This window comes from Miniopterus schreibersii (assembly GCF_964146895.1).
Source record: "Miniopterus schreibersii genome assembly, chromosome: 13".
NCBI classification, from domain to species: domain Eukaryota; kingdom Metazoa; phylum Chordata; class Mammalia; order Chiroptera; family Miniopteridae; genus Miniopterus; species Miniopterus schreibersii.
Window position 1 is genome coordinate 21877672 of NC_138113.1, and position 23963 is coordinate 21901634.

The 23963-nt window shown below is 53.2% G+C and overlaps 1 protein-coding gene across 1 annotated transcript; it reads left to right on the plus strand.

The window, feature by feature from the left end:
• Positions 1–159: 159 nt before the first annotated feature.
• ABCG8 (ATP binding cassette subfamily G member 8) lies at positions 160–16888 on the plus strand. Its single transcript, XM_081156997.1, has 12 exons — positions 160–244; positions 4557–4658; positions 5832–5982; positions 9035–9273; positions 9729–9861; positions 9970–10239; positions 12422–12581; positions 13816–14063; positions 14500–14576; positions 15158–15425; positions 16208–16335; positions 16411–16888. The coding sequence occupies exons 1-12, from the start codon at positions 182–184 to the stop codon at positions 16546–16548; spliced, it is 1977 nt and encodes a 658-aa protein (XP_081013123.1). The 5' UTR covers positions 160–181; the 3' UTR covers positions 16549–16888.
• The last annotated feature ends 7075 nt before the right edge of the window (positions 16889–23963 follow it).

Below are 23963 nucleotides of genomic sequence, written 5' to 3' on the forward strand. Positions count from 1 at the left end.
AGCACACACGCCGTGTTTGTGGGAAAGCTGGCCAGAGAGGATGCTGGGAGACAGACAGTGGCTGATCAAACGAGGGCCAGAGGTTGCTCCACTCTGGGACAAAGAGAAAACATTGGCACTGGCGGGTGGCAGCTAAGGTCCAAAGGAATCTCAGCAAGGGACGCAGACGCTGCTGGGCCCCATGGCTGAGATGGCCCCGGAGGACAGAGGGCTGGGGACCAGGGCTGCTCCCCAAGATGCCTCGGTGAGTGATGGGGAGTCACCTCAGTCCTAGTGGGTGGGGGTGGATGGGACCTTACTTTCTTCCCTCAGGAATCTTCCGTGGCAGCAGGACCCCATTTCCTTGGCGTCGAAGGGCTAAGGGGGCAGATTCAGGGGTCAGGAGGTGGTGGGGGCTCCCGAGGTCACCTCCTGACCTGAGGCGTGCTCCTGCAGGGAAATGATGTTCTTGTTGGTGACTTGGGCTGACCCAGCTTTTTCCAAATGCCACTCTATCACAGAAATGTTCCTACACATACCAGGGACGCTGCAGTGTCCCCTTTGTCCATGTGACCATCAAGCTCAGTATCTCAGTGGCAGTAAACTGATGAGACAGGATGGCAGGTGATGTTTGTGAGCACATCATAGTTTATGTTCAAAATGTGGCCACAGCAGGCAGTGATGGGAGAGATCCCAGGACTAGACGACAGCCGGGGGCCACGAGGTGGGGGCCCAGGGTGTCTGCCCTCATTTTACATAAGAAACGTTTACTTGAGAAATGGCCTTTGACAAAATTGGAGTGTGGGCAAGATTTGAAGCAGGAAGCTAAATGGGAAGGTTGAAAGGAAACAGATCCCCACCCTCTACCCTTGCCTCACCCCACCTTCCTGTGTTTGCCTGCTCCGGGGAAGAGGGAGAGAAAGGCAAGAGTCGCTGAGGACTCCGCACACCACGAGAAGGCCACAGGCCACCTCGCTGACCTGGAGTTGCTGACCTCAGCCAGGCCCAGGGCACCGGCCATGCCTGGTGAGCTCCCAGCTGCAGCAAATGGCCAGCCCTGCTCTGGGGATAACCACGGGCCCAGTGCCCCCAGGACACGACTCCCAGGAGCTGTGCCGGGCGTGCTCACGGCCTGAACGGGATATAAACTCAGCGGTGGCTGACTTTCTGCCTAGAAGGTCTGACAGCTCACCCACAGTAGCTTGGGAGGCAGAGACCTGCCTGAGCCGACATCCAGGAATGCAGGCCGCAGAAATAACGCCGTTTCCATGCTCTTTTCTCCAATCCTGTTACTCAAGGGGCCAAGAGAAGACGATGAGGCTATGCATCATGACTAGGTCGTTTAAAGTCGTTAATGAAGCTAAAAACTGTTAAATAAAAATGGTTTCTATCCTTTTACCTTCCCCACAACCTGGGAAGTCAGGTGTAAATTTAAAAGGTCCAAGACTTCGGCCCTGGCAGGTAGCTCAGTTGGTTAGAGCATCGTCCTGACACACCAAGGTTGTGGGTCTGATCCCTGGTCAGGGCACATACAAGAATCAACCAATTAATGCATAAATAATAAGAGGAACAACAGATTGATGTTTCTCTCTCTCTCTTTCTCTCCCTTCCTTTCTTTCTCTAAAAATCAATAAGTAAAAATGAAATAAAAATTCTAGTATTTCTTGGAGGGACAACTAGAATGTGCTGGCACAGGAAAACCAGCTTCCAGCCTAAACCACAGCCTGTCCCCCTTCTCTGCTCACCCCCAGCTCCAGAGAACCTCAACTGCAGGCTGGTGGACTGTGAACCCAAGTAGCCATGGTGGACAAGGTCCAGTCTCTGGACTGGAAGGAGCTTTGTGAGTCTCTGAGCTCTGGGAAGACCTGAGCTGGGGGCTGGCCTTTAACTTTCTCTTCCCTGCATCTGACTTAGTGTCTCCGAATGCCAACCAGACTCTACACATCGAGCACATGGGAGGAAACCACTAATCAGCAAGCTAACGCTCAGTGTTTATGAAGACATCATCCTTAGAAAGGTTGCATCTGAGTTTGATGAGGAGTTTTGCACAACAAAGCTGTTCAAAATGCTCTTGGGAGATTCCAAATAAAGTCCATTTCTCTTCCCCATCTTGTTCTATTATTGTTGGAGAACCACTGTATTTGAATGTACAGCAAACAAATAGATGTTTTGCGGCATCAGCTGATACCTTTGAATGGTATTAACCATCTGCAGATCTGAACTCCTTCTGTTTTATCAAGTCAATCACTTACTCACTGAGGCCTAGAAGAGAAAGCTTCTGTGTCTTAATGCATTCCGGTCCCTTCTGTTTCTGTAGTGCAGGGCAAACGTGCTCACTAACAAGCTCCTGCTGGCCCCAGGCCTCTCCCTCCGACGCCAGTCTCCCAGCGATGCGCTCCTTCAATCAACCACGGAGGCATCCAGCAAACACTCATTGGGAGCCCGCGACACGCTTCAGGCAGGGAGTTTGGGACGTGGCCGTGAAAAAGACAGTCTTTGAGAAGCTTAGATTTCAGTGGCTGACAGGTGATTAGGGTGGAGCAAGACAGGCCAGGTGTGGAGACAGGGTGACCTCAAGCACCCAATCAGGCTGTGTTTTCACTGTGCATACACTGTGCGGGGTGTGAAAATACTGTGACTTATGATGCGTGTGAAAATGACACCCGCAGTCTTTGTCAAAGCCTCCCTGCGATGGGGAGGTGAGAGGTCCTTGGAAAGGACATCCCAGAGCAATGGAAGTGGAAGGAGATAATACAGGTGACAGTCAGCAGCGGGCCCACTGAGAGTAGTCCCCAGGTTTCTGGGAGAGTATGGAAGCAGCAGACCATAGCTGTTCGAAATATTCTGAAATATTTCAAAATATGTTTTCAAATAGAGAGAGCTGGTGAGTGAGCAGAACTCCAGATTTCTGTTCCTACCTCGACCCGCAGCTGCGGATGCCTCCAAGGCAGGAGCCAGAGGCGGAGGTGGAGGAGGCGAGAGGGTCTGCGCCCCCCGAGGTGGAGAACGAAGCTCCGGGAAGATCAAGAGCAGATCAGAAAGCTGCTGGACTCCAGCAGGGCTGCCCCCGGACTCTCACCCGCCAACCACCCCCCCACCGGCATCCCCACTGCCTAGCTTTACCATTTAATTTTGTTAAATTACCAGAAATTCTGTCAATTGCTAAGTGACTCGTTTGGGCTAATATGCATCCTGTTTGTTTTTAAAAGCAAATATCTGCAGGAAGGATATTAGTCAATAGGTATAAGATATGAGTTAGCTCAGAAATAGCTTCTGGGAACAAACACCTGGCCTTCCCCAGGTCAGATTCCCGGTGGAGGGGCTGCTGAGAAAGGAAGGCTGCACATTTTGGAATCTGGACCAATATGTGGAGGTGATCTCAAGCCTGGTCAGAGGCAGGGGTGTCCACTTTCCAGGTAGGTAGGTGCTCTGAGGAGGTGGAGGGTGCCGAGGCTCAGAGGAAAGAAAGGGGTAAGGGAAGGAGGGAGGTGCGCGGGCCCTGCTCTCGGCTTCCCCTGCCCTGGACCCCACACCGCCCGCGGACTGTGCCTTCCGGAGCACACAGGCAGCTCAACTTTCGGAAGAAGAGAGCTTGTGACCTCTGTTCCATTTTGAAATATTTTCCTTGGCTCCCAGGAAGGATTTGTTAGACTTTTCCTGAGGTTTTGACAAACTCTCTGTATTTTTCAAATACTTAAATATCTATTCAGCTGACATCTTAATCAGTACGACTGTCAGAATATCACTTGAATTTCTGACAGGTGACACCCAAAAAAGCAAAAGCAGATTTATTTGTAGGTAACCAGCTTGGCTCCTGCTGGGCTACACTGTAATTTCTCCTTCTATTAACTTTTGATCAAATTCCTGAGTCAGAGCATCAAGAGGAAGGAAATTGGGGGAGCACAGAGCACAGGTCCTTGTTCTAAGATGAGGAGCCCGTGCCCTGGACAAGTAGTGACATGCTGAGGACTCACGCCTGGGACACACGCAGGCTTTGTTCTTGGCTGAGGGGACAAGCCTGGCCCTTTCCCAAAATGTTCCGCTCAGATCTCTCACAGCTCTGCCCCGAGGCCTGGGCCCCTCTCACCGTCTTCTGGTCATGATCCTGTCTGTGGACCGATCTGTGGGCTAAGGGCACTTGCCACGCCACGGACCAGGGCCCCAAAATTCCCTGTGCAAATGACCTCAAGCCCACTCTCAGGGCCTGTGTGAACCTTGTCCCAGGCCCAACTGGGCACCCCAGGCCACAGGGCATTTGTCTGTGGAGAGCGTGTATGGAATGTAGGTGGGCAGGGTGTGCGTGAGGTCTCATGTGGGGCCAGGAGCTATACTGGAGCAGCCCGTCGGGGGTGAGGGGAGCCCTAACGCTCTCTCTGCAGGAAAGACGAGATGTGCCCTCATCGAGGCTCCTGTTTTCTCACAGCCCTTGGGCTCCACCTGCCCAAACCCATGGCTTGCTCATTTGGGATCTCAACCACACTAGCTGTTGTTCTCTCCCGTCGGGTCTCCCCTCTGCTTCATGCTGTGCCCTCAGCAGCTTCTGAAGGAGCCCGCCACCTTGTCCCGTCTCCCCGCAGGGCCTCCAGGACAGCTTATTCTCTTCTGAAAACGACAGCAGCCTGTACTTCACCTACAGTGGCCCGTCCAACACCTTGGAGGTCCGAGGCCTCAGCTACCAGGTAGAGGCGCGCCTAAGAACAGGTGGGAAGAGCGGGCGGGAAGGCCAGGCAGTCCCCTCAGTGGACGAGAAGGGGCCCCTGCTCCCAAAGGCAGAGCCGAGTCCATGTCGTTGCCCCACGCGATGGGTGCCGGCACCCCGGAGGCTTCCTCCAACCGCACTGTTGTGGCTGGAGGCTTCGAAGCACAGAGCCCTTTGTTAAAACATGAAACAAACTGTGTGAGCCTGTGGGGAGGGGCGGGGGGTGTCTCTAAATCTCCTTACTAACTTTATATTTTGAAATAATTTTAACTTTTGAAAAAGTTGAAAAAAATAGTAGAGCGTTCCCATTAGCCTTTGCCCCACTTTCCCTGATGCTAGCATCTTGCCCATAGCCCATAGCAGTTACCAAAACTAAGGCATTACAGTGGTGTGGTGCTAGTAAGTAAACGACAGAGTTTGTCGTTATCTTTTTTGGGGGTAAAATGTACTGTCACTAGAGCTAATAAAACAGTCAGAGTGCAAGTGCCTTTTAGGGACTGTCAGGAATCCCCTGACAGGTCAGATTCAAGACCCCTGTTTCCCACACCTCCCCAGGGGCAGACCCCAGGTGGTCCAGATGGGATGTGGTGGGGCGTGGGATGGTGAACCTCTGAGGCCCAAATCTGGCTTCCCGCGGAGGTGAGTTAGGACAGCTAACGAGCCATGCCATAGCCTTTCCCTGCACTGCCACTTGCTAGTTCTGTGATCATGACAAGCTACTTAACTGCTCTGAGCTGTATCTGTAGAACAGGGATTATAATCATACCCGTGTTATAAGTTTGCAATGAAGATTGCATGAGATAATGAATATAAATTAATTACTGAATGTCCTGAACATAGTAAACATTCTTTAAGTTATTAGTAAATTACTATTATTATTGAGTGAAGGCATCATTTTACTTCATGTTGTATTTTTATTTCTGTTCTGCTATTACACATGTTTTCCATGTGTTATCTTCAGACTTGGAAATGGCAGGTCCAGGTTCTCAGCGTGGTGGACTCCAGTCCCTGTGATTGGTAGACCCTGGGTGGGGAGCCCTCAGGCCTGTTGTGTATCTGCAGGAAGAGGTCTCCTGTAGCAAGTTGGACAGAAGTTTCTGAAGCTCTTGAGCCATCCAGCTCTCTGAGGAACCTTCTGATGTCTTCCCCACAGGTGGATGTGGCCTCCCAGGTGCCTTGGTTTGAGCAGCTGGCTCAGTTCAAGATGCCTTGGGCATCTCCCAAGGACTCTTGTGAGCTGGGCATCCAGAACCTGAGCTTCAAAGTGAGGAGTGGGCAGATGCTGGCCATCATAGGGAGCTCAGGTACACTACCGGCAGATAGTGGGGCACTGGGATGTAGAATTGTCCTTTGGGCAAATGGATGCTTCTTACAGAACCCTGTGCTGACTAGTAGAATACTCTAGCAGAGTGTCTGAGAGCATGGGCTCTGGGTCAGACAGACCTGGGTTCAAATCTCTGCTGCTCCATTTACCAGCTCTCAGGCAGTTGCTGAGATCCGTGGTGTGGAATCAGGAGTGTGCCCCTTGAAGCTGCAGCCAGAGCTTCTGTCCATAACACCTGTATTGAGACAAGGCAAAAACCTCTCCAGGACTGTCAGGCAGCTTCAGACTGAGTGTTCTTTTCAGGGGACTCCTCCACCACAAAAGCATTCATTGTCCCCCCACAATCAGATTCTGGCTTTGGTCAAACAGCGGGTAGACACAGCCCCTCCTAGTCTGAGCTCAACTTTCCACCATCTGCACAGATCCAGATGCTTGCGGTGCCTTAACAGTCACTTCCACAGGCCAGACTTAGCATTGCAGAACGCCAGGGCCGGGAGGGGACTTGGAGAGCAGAGCGCGTTCTCGCCATTGCCTTCTACCTGTCTTTCTCCTTACCTGCTTGGAAGCATCTTTACAGGAGGGTTTTCAAATGAGCTGGCCCTCAATATTTTTAGTGTCCCCCCCCTTTCCACAGACACAGACAAACACACACACCTAAGGACATATACTTCATGCAGACCTAGAACTAGAACTTTGGTCTCCTGATTATCATCTCAGATAAAAGCGTTTCTCCCTAACAGTGTTAGAGACAGCACTTTATACCTTTTCATTAATCATTTCCAGAAGTACAGATTACTCAACTTTTTGAACATCTGCTCCAAATTTTTACAATCTTCGGACAGGGAAGTTCTGTTTATTGTCTAACCAAAGATCAAATGGGTGTAAATGCACTTTGTCACTGGAACAACCCGCAGGTCAAGTCCTACCTGCTTAGGGCCCTGTCCCTGCAGTTCTGATCTAAACAAGAAAAAAGTGGCTGCTTCATAGGCCTGTTTTATTTTTGTTTCTAACTCCTGGTGGATTTTCCTGTTTAATCTGCTTTCTCTTTAAGAATTAATAATCTAGGAGGCACAGGGGCTGTTCCAGGTGCTCCCACAAGGCCGCAGAGTCATCTCACCACACACAGCTCTGCAGCTGTCAGCATCCCTGACCTGCCGCTGAGGAAAGTGAGGCTTGGGGAGGCCACACGGAGCCCTCTCCAGGTCCTCTGGCTCTAGGCTCAGTGTGTTTAGCTTCAGATTGACTTGGCTGAAATTATTAAGATGATTTCTTAGAAAGGTTTATCAATAATACTTCCTGTGCCATTTATTCCACTCACCAAAATAATAATAATCTGTTTATAATTTTAAAAATAAATACATAAAACAAAACAGCCCCAGGCGTTTTAGCTTCTACGGAATCAGCAGTGCAAAGGTGTCCTCCAATGAATGAATTCACTGCTTCAGAGACTCCGGCTGTTTTATGAGGATCTTGAATGCCGGTGTTTGCTCCTGGTGCGTGAGGGTCTCCCCAGTTGCACCAGGAGCTAGAAAGGCACCCACTCCTCTCACAAAGCTTTGTTCCGGAAATGTGGCCTTTCCCCTCCTGGTTGGGGACCCCGCAGTCCCTGCAAAAGTTGGCAAAGTTCCCTGTGCTCCCAGAGCCTGGAGCCAATACCCAAGTCTGAGCACAGGACCGCAGCCCACCTCTCTGGCTTCTCTCCTGGCTATTTTGTTCCACCTAAGTTCTCGGGGACCTTGAAGGAGGTGCAGCTGGGAGGCAGCGTGCAGGTCCCTTTCTACCCTGACAACTTGTGATCCCTGTGCAGAAGGATCACTGGGGAAGCTTCTTGATTTTTGTTCTTTGCACAGGGGCACTGGGGCTGCCTGCAGGAGGCACGTGGCATGTGGCGAGTTGTCACACGATGTGTATTGGTACTTTCCTTGTTTGAAAATGACTTGGAAGATTTGCTCTCTTTAAGGAATCTGTAGTAAAGAAACCAAAACCCCATCTGGGGGAACTGGACAGGTTCTTTCCAGCTCGTTTGCAAGAAGGTGTTCTCAGATCTTGAGCCCATTTCTCTTTCACAGCTTAAATGGCTGTCAAAGAAAGAGTCTCATCGAATGTCTTCCAGAATCCTGGTGCAATCTGGCACTTACTTCCCCGACCCAAGAGCAATCACTACGCCATTCAGAAGTGGGCGGTGTTCATTTGTGTGCAATGAATCATTGTTGTTCATTTTTTTTAAAAAGAGTAAAAAGTATGACTGATAAAAATTAGAGCATGTAGGCTCTGGCCAGGTAGCTCAGTTGGTTGGAGCATCATCTCAATATGCCCAGGTTGTGGGTTCGATGCCAGGTCGGGGCACATATAAGAATCAACCAACAAATGCATAAATAAGTGAAACAACAAACTGATCTCTCTCTCTTCCTCACTCTCTAAAATCAATTAAAAATTTTTTTTAAATAAGCATATAAAAAGTGGAGAGAAATTCAGAACACACGTGTACACTGTGCTGTAGGTTTTAAATCATTCCCACATCTATTACTTTTCTATTTTTCTCTCCCTTATATCTAAAAATAGATCCACTTTTGCATGTTTAAAAGACACCCTATTAATTCTCCAAATTAGTCCTTCCCACAAAGCCAGCTCCTGAGCCAAACGAGTCGAATGATGAAATGTGGCTGGCATGCTTGCAGCCCCGACCAGTTCAGCTTCACAGTGCCGTTAGCACCAGCCTTGCTCCTGAGGGAGGGACATCACTCCAGGCACAGGCGGGCCCGTGGCAGCCAGAGCCCTGTCCTCCTGCGGTTCAGCCACAGGCTGCCAGGCAGCAACCCCAGCATCAGTGTGCCCTCAGCACCCCAGGGTGCTCAGGTTGGCTGCGGTCAAGGGCCTGGAGCTCCAGCTGCTGGGCTGCCTCACCCAGTGCTGAGTTCTGTGTCCCTTCCCTGGGGACTGGTCACTTCTAGGGTCCCTGAAGGGGGTGCAGGCGGCCTCCAGGCTGGCCCCCCGAACCTGTGATCCCAGGGGCGTCTCTGGTGGCTTTGCAGGTTGTGGCAGAGCCTCTTTCCTGGACGTGATCACCGGGCGAGGCCACAGTGGCAAAATTAAGTCCGGCCAAATCTGGATCAACGGGCAGCCCAGCACCCCGCAGCTGGTGAGGAAGTCTGTGGCCCACGTGCGCCAGCAGGACCAGCTGCTCCCCAACCTCACCGTCCGCGAGACCTTGGCTTTCGTCGCCCAGCTGCGCCTGCCCAGAACCTTCTCCCAGGCCCAGCGTGACAAGAGGGTAGCTAACTGACCCGGTGACCCCACGAAGCCAGCACACCTCTCCCCGGCCTGCCCCTCCCGCCCGGCCCGGGCCCAGCCACAGGGAGTGGACCCACTCAGGGCACCACCGGTCCCCAGAAGAGCCCGGGGTGCGCTCTGCCCGCCCGCCCGCCGGCAGCTAGAGCCCAGAGCTCCCCGAGCGCCGTCGCAGGCCGGGGGCTCCCCTCACCGCAGGCGACACAGTGTGATGAGCATCCTCCGTGTGGCGGGGAGCCCGCTGCCTTGTCCCCAAGACACAGCCACCTGCCCAGCTCGCGGCGTCCCCGTGGGACCTGCGGCGACCTGGGCAGTCGGGGGCGGAGGCTGGGCTCCAACCCACCCAGAGGGGCAGGTGCTTTATGCTTTGGGGCCGAGTGTGTGTGGCCCTGGGGCGGCCCACGAGGCGGCCTCCAAGCCGGGCTCCTTCGTGCCCAGGTGGACGACGTGATCGCGGAGCTGCGGCTGCGGCAGTGTGCCAACACGCGCGTGGGCAACACCTACGTGCGGGGCGTGTCGGGGGGCGAGCGGCGGAGGGTCAGCATCGGGGTGCAGCTGCTGTGGAACCCAGGTGAGCGCTGCGGGTGCCGGGGGCTGGAGGGGCCCGGGCCGCCCACCTGGCTCGGCCCGGTCCAGCCAGAGCCCTGACGACTTGCCCGGCTCCCTCTCCGCCTGGAAGGGATCCTCATCCTGGACGAGCCCACCTCCGGGCTCGACAGCTTCACGGCCCACAACCTGGTGAAGACCCTGTCCAGGCTGGCCAAGGGCAACAGGCTGGTGCTCATCTCCCTGCACCAGCCTCGTTCCGACATCTTCAGGCTCTTCGACCTGGTCCTCCTGATGACATCGGGCATCACCGTCTACTTGGGGGCCGCCCAGCACATGGTCCAGTATTTCACGGCGGTTGGCTACCCCTGTCCTCGCTACAGCAACCCTGCTGACTTCTATGGTGAGCCAGCCGGGCCTGCGGCCTGGACACGGGGCTCCCCAGAGCCTGGCGGAGAGATTCAGGGGAGCGGGCCCAGGATGGGGGTGGGCAGAGCCGACTATAGCACGTGTGCCATTTTGCCAAGCACCAAATGCCAGAAAGGGGGGCCAGCCCCCCTGTGTGCACAGGAGGTGAGAAATTCCGTGTACTCCAAACTGGTCTTTATTCAGCCTCTATGGAAGCAGGATATTTGAGATTTGGAGGCCTCCAGGAAATCTTAAAGCTGCGCCCACAGAGGCAGGGGGCCCACAGGCACTGGGGGGGGGGGGGGTGGGGGGGACCAGGGCACAAGCCAGCCCAGGGCCTTCGGTGGTCTTGGCCAGTGGATCTCTCTAGATGTGAAAATTGCTCTGTCAGCACCAGAGAGTCCCTTCTGCTTGGGGTCCTGGGCCCTCAGCATACGGCCCTCATGGGAAACATGGACACTGTCTTCATTCCTGTGGGGACAGCTGCCTTCCAGATGCCTGCCCCGAAAGCAGGTGCTGGGGTCCTGAGTGCTGAGGAACACGGTGAATGCTGGGCAGGTCACAGGGTCGTGCCAGGGCTGGGGCAGTGGCCACTGCTTATCCCACAGGGCACTGGGGCTCCAGTCCTCCCCCAGGACGGCCTGGTGTAGCAAAGGCCTCACCATAGACATGATGACGGGACCATCTCCTTGAGGGCGGACACTGGACCCAAAGCTGCCAGTCCACAAGAGGGCGTCCCTTTGACCCTCACAGCCCTGCCAGGCCAAGGTCATCTCCATCCATACAGATGAGGAGTCAGGAATCCAAAGAGTTAAACACCTTGCGCAGCCATGAGGTGCAGAACTGGGGTTCCTAGCAGTGTGCCAGCCCCAACCCTGACTCCAGGCCCTGTTGCCCCCTCCCTCCCCCCCCCCAGAAGGAGGGCACTGTCCACACGCCAGCCCTCACCCTGCGCCCTCGCCCTGGGTGAACTCATCAGAAGCCACCCTCCCTCCCTCCCTGTGATCAGGTGCCAGGCTGGCTTCCTGCCCTTTGTGACATCCTTAGGCCAGTGGTTCCCAGATAAGGGGGCAGAGAGCACCTGCCAACCTGCCGCCCGGGCAAACTGCAGTGACCCCGGAGTGGGGTTACTAGAAGTCAAATGCCTGCAACAGAACTGGAAAAACTTAATTTTTCTTTACTTTTAAATCATTATTATTATTATTATTATTATTGGTGGGAGCTCTTGCCTATAAGCCCTGGGGCAGGCGACCCGCAGCATCTGAGGGGCAGGGCCTAGCAGTGCCCAGAGCGTCTGGCATCCTGAGCTCCAGCCCTGCACACTGAGGGGACATGTCGTAATTTACAGGACCCCTCCTAGACATTGTCCTGCCCTGAGATGTGCCATGAAAATGGGAGGAGGGAAGAGGCTAGGGAGGGATGGAGGGAGGGGCGACCCCTAAGGCCTGGGAGGCTGGGCTAGGGAGGCCCTGGTGTGAGCAGCCCCGAGAGCCTGTCCAGCACTGCAGCAGCCCTGAAAGAGGAGGCCCGGGGCCGGGCTCCCAGGTGTCCCCGCAGGTAACACGGAGGCGGTAGGGGTCAGTTGGTCCTCCAGCTTGTCCTGCTGGCTTCCTCCCCAGGGGCAGTGGGAATTTTATTTATAGTTGATGGGGCCCTGGTACCCTCCAGCGAAAACATGCTTCCCATGTGGGCAGGCTGCTTGAGAAGCCAAATTACTAACTTACAGTGAGAACGAGACTGCTCAGCCCCGCCTGCCAGCCGCCTGGACGGCCCCCGGGAGGCTGGGTCCTCATCATAGCTGCTTGGACAGCTGGAGTGGGAGCCAGGGCGCAACTGTGGATCTGAAGGTCCGGCGCCTCCTTCTCTGTCCTGAACATGTCACCGGCCTGGGTGTGGGGCTGGGGTCAGCACCCACAGGGCCTCCTCCCTGGCCCTCTTCCCGTTCACCAGCCCCTTCCCGGAGACAGGCTATGTGGAGATGCGGCTGGGCCTGGCAGGATGGAGCCAGCCCCGGGTACCTCTCTGCCCCTTTCTTCTCTGCCCATCACTTTGTGGTCACATGCAGAGTGCAGAGCCCCGGGGCTGACCGGCGCTGCGGGCTGGCCTTGCACTGAACTCGTCCCCTGCGAGCACATGCAGGGGCAGGTCGCCCACGACCCCGCACCCTCTGCTTGCAGTGGACCTGACCAGCATCGACAGGCAGAGCAGAGAGCAGGAAGCGGCCACCCGGCAGAAAGCACAGTCACTGGCAGCCCTGTTTCAGGAGAAAGTGCGCGACTTCGACGACTTTCTGTGGAGAGCAGAGGCCGGGGAGCCAGGCGTGGGCCCTTGTTGCAGGTGAGGCGGGGCGGCTGGGGCGGACAGGGCCTCCGGGCGGCGGCCCCCGCGCCGTGACACACCTCCGTCTCCACAGCCTGGCCTTCCCGCCGGCCGCCGGCCGCCTGCCGCCTCCGGCCCAGCTGCCGGGCCCCCTGCAGCAGTTCACCACGCTGATCCGGTAATTCCTGCCCCCCCCCCCCGAAAGTCTGCGGTAGCAAATTAAGACCTAGCTAAAGTGAGTCTGAAGGAGGAACTGGGATTTGAAGTGAATTTTAAAAGGTAAATCGTTTGAAAAAGCAGCATCACCTTGACCAGCAGCTGCCCTCACGTGATACGGAGCATTGCTGCTACTTTCATTCCTTAAAATCAAAATATCCTTACTGGCCAGATGACCGCAGAGGTCACATAGCTCACAGTGACAAGCCCAGACAGTACAGCAGACCCCCAGCGAAAGGGAAGGTGCCCTGTCCCCAGCCTCCGAGGAAACCTGCCCCAAGTTTGGGTGTGAGGCTTTCTAAGGTGGTTTCCACGCACATAAACATTTTAATAGGTAAATGGGATTGTACTCCCCATAGTGTTCTTTGTTCTGTAATCGGCTGGGGGGGTTGGACTGGGGGTACTTGGAATGGCACCTCCACCTCTCTTCGGGTCAGGTCTTCCTCGGCATCCCAATCCGCCGTAACTCATCCACCCGCAGAGTCCACACTGGTGGTCGGATTATCTTGGGCTTTTGCTATGACAAGTAACTATAACCAACATCCTTGTACATACCTCTTTACATACTGATTAGCTATTTCCTGAGGATGACTTTTTACATATATATATATATATCTTTATTTTTTTAATTTTTATTTTTTAAATACATCTTTATTGATTTCAGAGAGAGGAAGGGAGAGAGAGAGAAACATCCATGATGAGAGGGTCACTGATCGGCTGCCTCCTGCACGCCCCCGACTGGGGATCGAGCCCGCAACCCGGGCATGTGCCCCGACCGGGAATCGAACCCCAATCGCCTGGATCCTAGGTCGACGCTCAACCCCTGAGCCACGCCCAGCCAAGCCGGATGACTTCTTTAAGTAAAAGCTCAGGGCAGATACATCGATGATAAAAGTAACACAATCATTTACTACCTACCATGAGGCAGACGCTTTCATCAGTGAGCTCACGGCACCTCTGTGAAGCCGTCTATCCCCTTTTCACAGATGAGAAAAATGAAGCTTACAGAGGTTCACTGACATGGCCAAGGTCACAGGGTGGTTGCAGGCTGTTCCCTTGGCAACCCTTTCTTTTGTTTTTTAAGTCGTCAGATTTCCAACGACTTTCGAGACCTGCCAACCCTCCTCATCCACGGGGCGGAGGCCTGCCTGATGTCCCTGGTCATCGGGTTCCTCTATTACGGCCACGGGGCCGTCAAGCTCTCCTTCATGGACACGGCCGCCCTGCTGTTCATGATCGGAGCGCTCATCCCGTTCAACGTGGTCCTGGACGTCATCGCCAAATGTGAGCGCCCCGGGCCCCCACGGCCCATGCATGGAGCGGCCGGGCACTCGGCCTCGGCCACCCCCTGAACTGGCCCGGAGCCGACCTGTGTGCTCTGGGCTCCCAGGGAGAACAGGTTTACTGAATAATTGTCACCATGATTGTGAAATCAACGATGATAATTGTTTGCAAAGTTCACACATTACTATTAGTATGCAAATGAAAGCAAATCACCGAGGCATCTGAGGCATCCCTCTCCTAGCAGGATTCGTGCTTGACAGCAGGCACAAGCCACAGAATTGCAGCATCCAAAGCAGGGCGCTGCACTCTGCCCGGTTTTGTTTTTTTTAATAAGACGTTTAGGCAATATAACTTTTTAATTGTACTAAGAGAGACTGAAAAACAGAAACACTGTCAATTAATTTCACTTTCATCCTCCTTTTCTCCCCTCTCCTAGGTCACTCCGAGAGGGCAATGCTTTACTATGAACTAGAAGACGGGCTGTACACCGCTGGCCCATATTTCTTTGCCAAGGTGACTGGTCAGGGCTGAGCGCGAGCGGCTGGGCGGCCGGTGGGGGCGGGGAAAGCTGCGCCGCATCCTGCAGGCGACCCTGAGAAGTGCTTTGCTGAACGGGGCCGTCACCATCTGTGGGTGTAGGTGCCACGTTCCCCAGGGGAGTTTACAGGCTTGATGTTTTTTAAACACTTACCAGAAGGCCAGCAGAAACCTTAAGAAGAAAAGGTGGGAAACACCTAGCGTACCTCCCCTCCCCGGTCCCGCCATGTCCCCGAGCAGGCCGGGGAGGTGCTACTGTTCTCACCGCAGGGAAGCGAGGCTCAGAGAGGTCGTGCGGCTGTCCCCAGGCCGCACAGCTGCCGGGTCTGGGCAGGCGGGTGGGCACAGGAGACCAGGTCCCGCGAGAGCAGGCACCTCCTGCCTCCCTGGGGGCCTCTGCCCTGGCCCGCCCGGGGCGCACACGGCGTCTGCGGGCCGGCGGTGAGCTCGTGCCCCGGGCTCCCAGGTGCCCGCACGCCCGGCTGCGGCCTCTCGCGGTCCGCACGGAGCGGGCAGGTGGAGGCGCCGGCCCCACTCCTCGCGGGCGCCCTTTGCAGGTCCTCGGGGAGCTTCCCGAGCACTGCGCCTACATCGTCATCTACGGGATGCCCACCTACTGGCTGGCCAGCCTGCGGCCGGGCCCCCAGCCCTTCCTGCTGCACCTGCTGCTGGTGTGGCTGGCGGTCTTCTGCTGCCGGCTCATGGCCCTGTGCGCGGCCGCCCTGCTGCCCACCTTCCACATGTCCTCCTTCTTCGGCAACGCTCTCTACAACTCCTTCTACCTCACCGGGGGCTTCATGATCAGCCTGAACAACCTGTGGACAGGTGAGGTTCGCGTCCCTCGCCTGGCCTCCGCGGCCAAGCCTGCTTCGGCCCGGAGACGAACACGCCTCGTTTAGGTCCAGTTGGAGGAGCAGGTGCCCTAGGAGAATAACTGCAGAGGGGTGTGGGTGGCACTTTTTTAGAAGCCCCAGCTGACACTTGGGAGCCACCCCGACTCCCCCTCGCTCCCCACATCACCAGTGAGCCAGGTGCATCCTGCCTCCCGTCTCCCTGAAAGCTGTCACTGCCGCGTCCCCCGCCCGGGGCTTGTCACCCCATCCTAGGCCGAGGCAAGCGCCCGGCCCCTGCGCCCCTCAGCCCCCACCGGCGCAGAGCCAGCTCTCTAAGGGCAAGTCCCTGGGGAAGGGCCTCCCCCGGCTCTGCCGGAGCCCACAGGCCGCACCCGAACCCACCCTCCCCGGCTCCCCTCGCGGCCAGGCCTTTCCTGACCCCCAGGCAGGGTTCATTCTCCCCCCTGCCATCTTACCGCCCCGGGGGCAGGACGCAGACTTGAAAACTCTCTGGCTGGGGGCTGCTGAGCACCTGCTGGGAGGGACACCCCATGAGTTACCCTCTGAGCTGTTATGGACCAACCTGTGGTGACCCCACAGCCTCTGGCCACCCCACCCCCGCCCCGCCCGTGTCCCAAGCTGCCCCCCTGCCCTTCCCCTTTAGCCCTGTCCCCTCCCTGCTCCTTCAGGGACTCGCTTCCCCAGGGCAGAGCCACCCGGCCGCTCCGGCCAGGGCTCGGCGGGTGTGAACAGTGTGCCCCTCGCTGTCCTCAGTGCCGGCCTGGATTTCCAACGTGTCCTTCCTCCGGTGGTGCTTCGAGGGGCTGATGCAGATTCAGTTTAAAGGGCAAACTTACCACCTGGCGGTTGGCAACCTCACCTTCCCCATCCCGGGGGACAAAGTAAGTAGCCGGGGCTCGGGCTGGGGCCGGCGGCTCCGTCTGGACGTCCCAGCAGCTCACTGGTGTCCGCCCCAGATCCTCAGCTCCATGCACCTGGGCTCGCACCCGCTCTACGCCATCTACTTCATTCTCATCGGCATCAGCGGCGGCTTTGTGGCCCTGTACTACGTGTCCTTGAAGTTCATCAAGCAGAAATCAAGCCAAGACTGGTGACCCAGCCCCAGCCGCCCGCTGCGGGCCGAGCGGACCGGCCCGCGCCCGGCCTCCCGGAGCCGGCGGGCTGCAGTGGCGCGAGGCGGCCACAGGGTGGCAGTAGAAGAAAGACAGTCGGAGGGATTTCTCCTGGCGGCCGAGCCTGAGCCGCCCGGACAGCGGGAGCCACACTTGGCACATCTACAACGTCGCTAATTTATTTCCTTTTGATATGTATTTATATAGGCAACTCGGCACAGGGTGAGAGAAGATTAGGTAGGAATCCAGGCCATGTAAGATTTTTTTTTTTATTGTGTGTTCACCCCCCCAAGTCAAGACTCCCTGGGTCACCATCTGACCCCCGCCCTCTTCTGCCCCCCTTCCTGCTGGTATGACCACACTGTTCTCTGTGCCTGTGAGTGTTGGTGGGGTTTGCTTAATCCCTTCACATTTTTCACCCAGCCCCCCAAACCCCCTTCCCTCTGACAGCTGTCAGTCTGTTCTCTATCTTCGAGTCTATTTTGTTAGTTTATTTTGTTCACTAGATTCCACATGTAAGTGAAATCGTATGGTCCTTGTCTTTCTCTGACTGGTTTATTTCACTTAGCGTCATACTCTCCAGGTCCATCCCTGCTGTTGTGAAAGGTAAGATTTCCTTCTTTTTCACGGCTGAGTAGTATTCCATGGTGTAAATGTAACACTGCTTTTTCACCCACTCACTTACTGACGTGCACTTGGGCTGCTTCCAAACCATGCAAAAATGATAAGGCCCGGAGGAAGCAAGAACATAATAGCTAGTGGAATATATGGCCTCATCTTCCAGAGCCCCCAAACTCTGTGTTCAGTCACTGATAAGACAGAAAATGACCTAAAACCTACCAGTGAGATACTATCCCTTATCTTTGCGTGGGGTCATGTGCTCCAAAAGCCAAACTGAACAATTACAATTTACTGAGCATCTACTCTGAGCCAGGTACAGTACAAAACTTCATGTGGCTGACATTCACTTCTCAAAATAACCTTTGTGGTGGGGTGGATGGAATCCCATTTTATAGATGGGGAAGCAGGCACAGACAAGCTGGTGTGCTAAGCGAGGCCACACAGCTACTTTGCGGTGGGATCCCATGGAGGTCAGGAAAGCCTTTTAAGCCTTTAGAAGTTAGAGGGTAGAAGGCCAGGCGGGAGCCACTGTAAAGCTTAGAATCCCAAGAAGGTTCCAGAAGGTAGAGGTATTTTTGTTTGTTTTTAATCCACACCTGAGGATATTTTTTCCATTGTTTTTCAGAGATAGTGGAAGGGAGGGAGAGAGACACATCGACTGGTTGCCTCCCTCAGGGGGACCGGGGATGGAGCCTGCAACAGAGGTACTTGCCCTTGGTTAAAATCGAACCCAGGACCCTTCAGTCCATGGGCTGACACTCTAACTACTAAGCCAAACCAGCCAGGGCGAGATAAAAGAGTTTTATAGAGGCTACGTCAGCTCAGCCAGTTGCATCTCACTGGCCACGGCTGGGTCTCAGGACCACCCCTGAACCTCTCCCAGTGGCCAGGGTATGGGATGGAGCAGTCCAGGTCGCAGGCTTCATGTCTGAGCATCGAGGACTATTTGATACCAAACAGGAGCATGGGAAGTGGGGAGGGGATTGTTCCCAAAGGAAAACCAGAGTCTGGAACCAAAAGAGGGGTGGGCTGTGTTTTTAGGAGGCACAGGTTCCCCAGGCCCTAGCAGCCTGGGAACTGGTCAGACAGGGAGAATCTCAGGCCCCACCCAGACCCACTGAATCAGAATCTGCATCTTAAGGAGACCCCTGGGTGATTTGCATGCACGTTCGAGGAGCGGGGCCCTTACATAATACAACCATCAGCTCAGGCTATTCACATTGTCACCGTGCAGCATTGCACTTACACCGCCCGACGGGCAGAGCCCATTTAAGATTCACTAAGTGCTCTGACCGGCCCTTCACAGCGCAAGGGTCCAGATCAGGATCAAGTGTTGGATCTAGTTGTCAGTGGTCTCCGGTTTACAACAATCTTCAGCTCTCCTCGACTTTCCCCACCTTGACACACACAGGTTTTATAGAATAGCTGTCAATTTGGATTTGTCTGGTATATTTTCATGATTAAATCAGGGTCAAGCGCCTTTGGCAGGTGTATCACAGAAGCGATGTAGTCGTCTCATTGCATCCTACCAGGTGATTTCAATTTGTCCTGCTTTGAGGATGTTCACTTTGACCCCTTGATGAGAGGGGTGTGCGCCAGGCTTCTCCAGTCAAGTACTATTTTCCCTGCTTTTGTAATAAATAAGCATTTTGTAAGTAGGTACTTTGAAATATGTAAATTTCCTATTCATTAAACTTTCCATTCCTTTGAAAACGTATCAATATCAACTTGTGGTTTCCTACTTTATTCAGTGTGTTATATCCCTCGACTATCATTATTAATTTTGATGCTGAAATTGCCCGGTTTGGCCATGGGAGACCCCTCATTCCGTGAACACGTGCTCTCACAACAGAGCCTTTCAGGCTCATCGTGTACATCCCCACCCTGCTCTGGAAGCAGACGTTTCTCTAAAGAATTACGGTTCCTCTTAGTGGAAAGTGGTTTGTAAAAGCCAAGATCTGAGTGACAGGCATGCCCACTACTACTGGGGTGTCACTGCTCTCAGGCCTTCTGGGCGGACAAAGCTGAGGAATATATGTTATCTGCACATTAACATACCCAGTTCCGACCCAGCACCACAGGGCTGGCTCCACTCTCCCTCCTCCCACTGTAGCAGCTTAGCTTCCATCAGCCTCAGTATTTTCACTCGTCTGGCTAATGCCCTGCGTAGAACCACGTTCCACCTACCTGCTGCCTTCCGGCCCTCCCCGCCCTGCTGGGGCTGCCGCTCCGCCAAGCTGTCCCCAGTCGCACGGAGGCCTTCCTCACCCTTCTGGTCCCCCGCAGCTCCCCCCACCCCCGCTGGGCACCTAATGGCTTTAGGCCCGAATGGAGAAGGGAGCAGGAAGCGGCTTTGGGTTTTTTCGTTAACTCCCCAGTGGTTCCTGTGCAGAGGGTCGACAGCCACCGAGGTCCGTCGTTTGTCCCTGTGAGAGTTACTGCCACTCAGCCTGCAGAGGGTTTTCCAGCTCAGTGGGCTCCGGGGTGCAGGGCTGTCGGGGAAGGGGGCAGTGCCCGCAGAGATGGAGAAGCTCCGGCTGCCACCTTTCAGGTTTTTTGTTTTTTTCCCTAGAGCATCTCACATCCTTGGTTCCCCACCCTGGAGCTTTAACAAATGCCAGTGTGGCCCAACCCCTAGAGATTCTGATCCCACTGGTCTGTTTTTAAAAAATGCTTCCCGGGCAGGTGAGGCCGGGAGAACCCGTTCCAGAGGCACACGGCAGCCCGGTTAGCCCGCCCTGCGCTGCCAGGGTGGGGGTCTGCGGATGCGTCCTTATCGAAAGCGGGGATTGCAAACTTTTCCTGTTAAGGGTCAGAGAGCAAATATTTTAGGCTTTGAGGCCACAAGGCCTCTGTCACTGCTAATGGACTCTCGTTGCAACGTGAGAGCCGCCGCAGGCCTCTCGAGTGCGGGTGGTGTGGCCGTGTTCCAAGGAACATTCACAGAAACGGGCGGCCTGCTGGACTTGGCCCAGGCTCTGGTTTGCAGGCTTTCCATGAAAAGGTAGCGGTTTTGAAATTTGCATTTCAAGCCCTCCAACTTCAAGTTATGCTGTAGACAGGGGAATTTTAATTAAGCAGAAAATAATTACCTGTACTGACCCAAATATTTCCTGATGTGATTTAACTGTCCTAACCTTGCCCTGGGTCAAGCTAGTCTCCCTGGTCAGGCTCACAGAGGCAGAGCTTCGATTTGCCTTTTTCTTTCCTGCTTTTCTTCTGGTTTCGATCGCAGATTAAACAGCTAGCAGTAGCGATATTTAAATCCGCACCAAACACAACTACAGACCTGGGGCTCAGGGTTCTACTGAGACGCAAATTAGTCCCTTAGCAGAGGGGTTCGGCACAGCCGCCTGTGCCACTGTCCCCTGGGCCTAGCACGTGTCAGGAGCACCAGGCAGGCTCTGAGCAAGGAGCTGGGGGCTCGGATGTAGGAGCGGGGGGGGGCACCTTGCTGGCCGACCTGTGCTTATTTGGGAAATACATCTAATGCTCATGCCTGAAAAAAAAAATCCTTATTTGCAAATAGTCTAAACTACGTAATTCAAATCTCAAGTCACCTGTCACTTGGTTTTGATAATAGGACTGACTTTCCCGTTAAAGGGGCTGGGGTGCAGGGCAGTGTCCGAGCCCCAGGGCAAGGTCTGCCCGAGGCAGCTTCTCAGGGGAGGCCGGCGGACGGAGCCCAGCCCACTCTGGCTGGCAGGCCCCACAGCAGAGCAGGTGGCGTTAGCAGCTAATAATTAAAACAATAATGTTTCAAGCACTGGGCTGAGACTTTCAAACACACACCAACTCAACGGCTGGTTACACTTCTCCCGTTCTGGGCAGTAGCGCTCACATTTGTTGGTACCACTGCCCTGCCTTCTTGTAAAACTGGGGGTATTACTTGTTTCCCCAAGCCGCGAACAAGCTCTCCTGCCCTGTGTCAGGAACACCGTTTCCGCTGTTCACTGCACTCTTGCACCGTGCTTGTGTTCAGCCTGAGGTTACCTGCATTTCCATCACGCATTTGAGAGCCCCTCTCCTCCTCACTGCAAACTTGAAACGTTTACATGCAAGAACACAGGTTTTAAAGGACTTCTTGGGCCTCAAACCCAACATCTAAGCTCTGAGCTACAAAGTGGCATCTTTGATCTCTTAAGAAAATAAGTGTGTGTGAGAAAACCCTCCAATGCACACAGACCATACATTTCAGACAGAACTGATTTGGATGGGAGACAGGTGCTATGCCCACTGATTCACTCAACGATGTTTACTGGGCACCCACCAGTGCCAGGCTCTGCTGGTGGGTCTGCAGAGCTCTTGGAGAGCTCATGCTCTTGTGGAGGAAATGACAAAAACAAGTAAATAATGAAGACAATTTCAGCCAGTGCACACCCGGGGCAGGGCTGGTGGTGATACTACGTTCAAGAGAACGAAGCATGGAGCTGAGAGCTGACCACTGTCCAGACAAATGTGCAGGGGCGCCAAGTCTGAACTTGGTTCAGTGTTTTTGCTCTACCTGGAGACAATCATGTTTCTTTATTTCATGCAAAGAAGAAAAAGATAAGTGCCTATTTTGAATTTGCTAATGTAGCCATTTCTTTTATTTGTACTAAGGCTACATAATGTGGGCTTTGTAAAGTCTGCAGGATACATTTCTAATGGAAACACTCGCATGCATGACTGTACAACAGCAAAGCAATAAATTACCATGATTTTGTACCCCCTGCTGCTATGAGTTCCATCAGACTTCAGGAATGTTGCTTTCACTTAAAAAAAAAACACCTCTACAAATATTGGTTTGTCAGGAAAACAAATATTAAATGCCAATTGTGCTCAAAGACATGAGAAAAAGTGTGCAGTTCAGTCATTGTGGACTTGAGAAATAAATTGTACCGGGAAGAGCAATTTGCAACATAAAGCTTGCTTAAGAATTTACTGGAATCTGCAAACTCAGTGATTATGCCAGGCAATGGGTATTTGATTAAATTGAAGAAAATAACTACAGTATAAGCTGTCCAGAGACTGAGAACACTTGTATTAACATGAAAAGCTTTAAAAAAAAAAATTAGAATGCTCTTAGAGATTCCAATTTTACTTTTAGCTGGATTGCTTCAGGTTTTTTTTTTGTTATTCTCATAGTAACTAAATGACTAGTCAGAGTACTAGCCATGTGATATATGGCTGTTATTCTGGGCATATTCACTCCGTAAGCCCATGTTTTCTCACCATGAACATCAGGCTAGAGGGGTGCCTGGCACATGGGTAGTACATGGTCAGCGTTAGCTGTGAAGAACCCACAGGACCTGCTAGAGGCAACTCGATTTACTGTGAACGCAAAACCAGGACTATGCTTGGCCCGGGGACACACATGAAACAAAGAACTGGTCCTCAGGGCGTCCACAGCCTGTGTGATACTTGCCGTTTCTCGAGGCTTCAGGAGCCCTAGAAAGACAGTAATTACCATACTGGGCGGGGAGAGGGGCGGAGAGCGCAGGCAGGTGACACTGAGGCCAGCCCAGTGAGCACGGAGAAAGGAAGAGGAAGGCCGCGGAAGGAGTGCTGCCGCCCGGTGCAGGCTGCCGAGCCCTGCGGCTTAGAATGCTCCTGCTCTTCTGACACATAAAGATAAAATCCCCTACATTTTAAAGTTGCTTTACTATACCCAACTCTACTAATTCTTGCCAACTCTGCACCACAGAGATCTCCCATTACTTATCCGCTTGTCCTTAAAACAGTGACTTTATTGGTTCTCCACACACAAACTGTACACTAAGGAGATTCTGGTAACTAGAGGCCATCACACAATTTTAAATTTAAAACGTTAAGAGTAAAGTTCTTGAAATGGCTAAAAGTGGCTATACAAAAATCTGACATAATAAAAATGAGGAAGCCCACAGGTTTTTGAAATACAATTTATTCAAAGCATTTCACATGAAAATTATACTAGGCTCAAATACATGGATGCTAAGTTACATATAAAACACTATAGTTTCCAGAAGTTTACAATGACATTTACTTTTTAGAATTAGCTGTTTGCTTATGATTTGAGTCTAAAATGTATTATTGAGTGTTGCTATAATTGTGTTTACTTTGTATTTCTATTTATTTTAATTTCACTGGTAGATATTTAGAAAGCATTCATAAGACCACCTAGAATATACAATTATTAAATTTTAAATACTCATGTTCAAAAGGGAAAGCCAATCAGTGCTAAAAATATGACAGGACAGTGCTTTGTTAATACATGTAACATATTCAATGGCCCCAGCCTGCCGTTTAGAATGTTAGGTGAGGATTTGTGACCATTTCCTCTGCACTACATCCACATTTTACCAGAGTCAACATACAAAGCTGGCTTAGAGTCACTTCATACAATTGAGATTGTACTGTTTCCCCAAAGATGACTGCGAAGACCAGATTATGTCCCAGGGTTATGCCTCATTTCAGAGACCTATGTTAATGAACATTAGTAAAATTTAGCTCAACAATTAGCACAACTGCAAAAAATAAGGTCTGCTGCAGCGGAATCACTAATGGAGTGAGGCTCATGGCAGATGAGACAATATCATAACCACAACATGTACAGGCCCTGCACTGGGGTGGTGGTGTCACAAAGTCCTTTTGGCTTGGGCTCAGCACTGGCGGGGCTGAGATTTCTTAGGTCTAACTCTACAAAAAAGATGAAGAAAAGCATAGCCTATGTCATAACAACATTTCTTTCTTGGCTCTCCTCCATCATCCCGCCCTCTCAAGCCATCCTGTGTTAGGAATAAATACAAGCACATAAA

Excerpts from the sequence above, each read along its gene's own strand:
- ABCG8 (XM_081156997.1), top strand. The coding sequence starts at position 182 with ATGGCTGAGATGGCCCCGGAGGACAGAGGGCTGGGGACCAGGGCTGCT. Across the intron at positions 245-4,556 it reads CTGCTCCCCAAGATGCCTCG|GGCCTCCAGGACAGCTTATT; the intron begins GTGAGTGATGGG and ends GTCTCCCCGCAG. Across the intron at positions 14,064-14,499 it reads CCTGGACGTCATCGCCAAAT|GTCACTCCGAGAGGGCAATG; the intron begins GTGAGCGCCCCG and ends CCCCTCTCCTAG.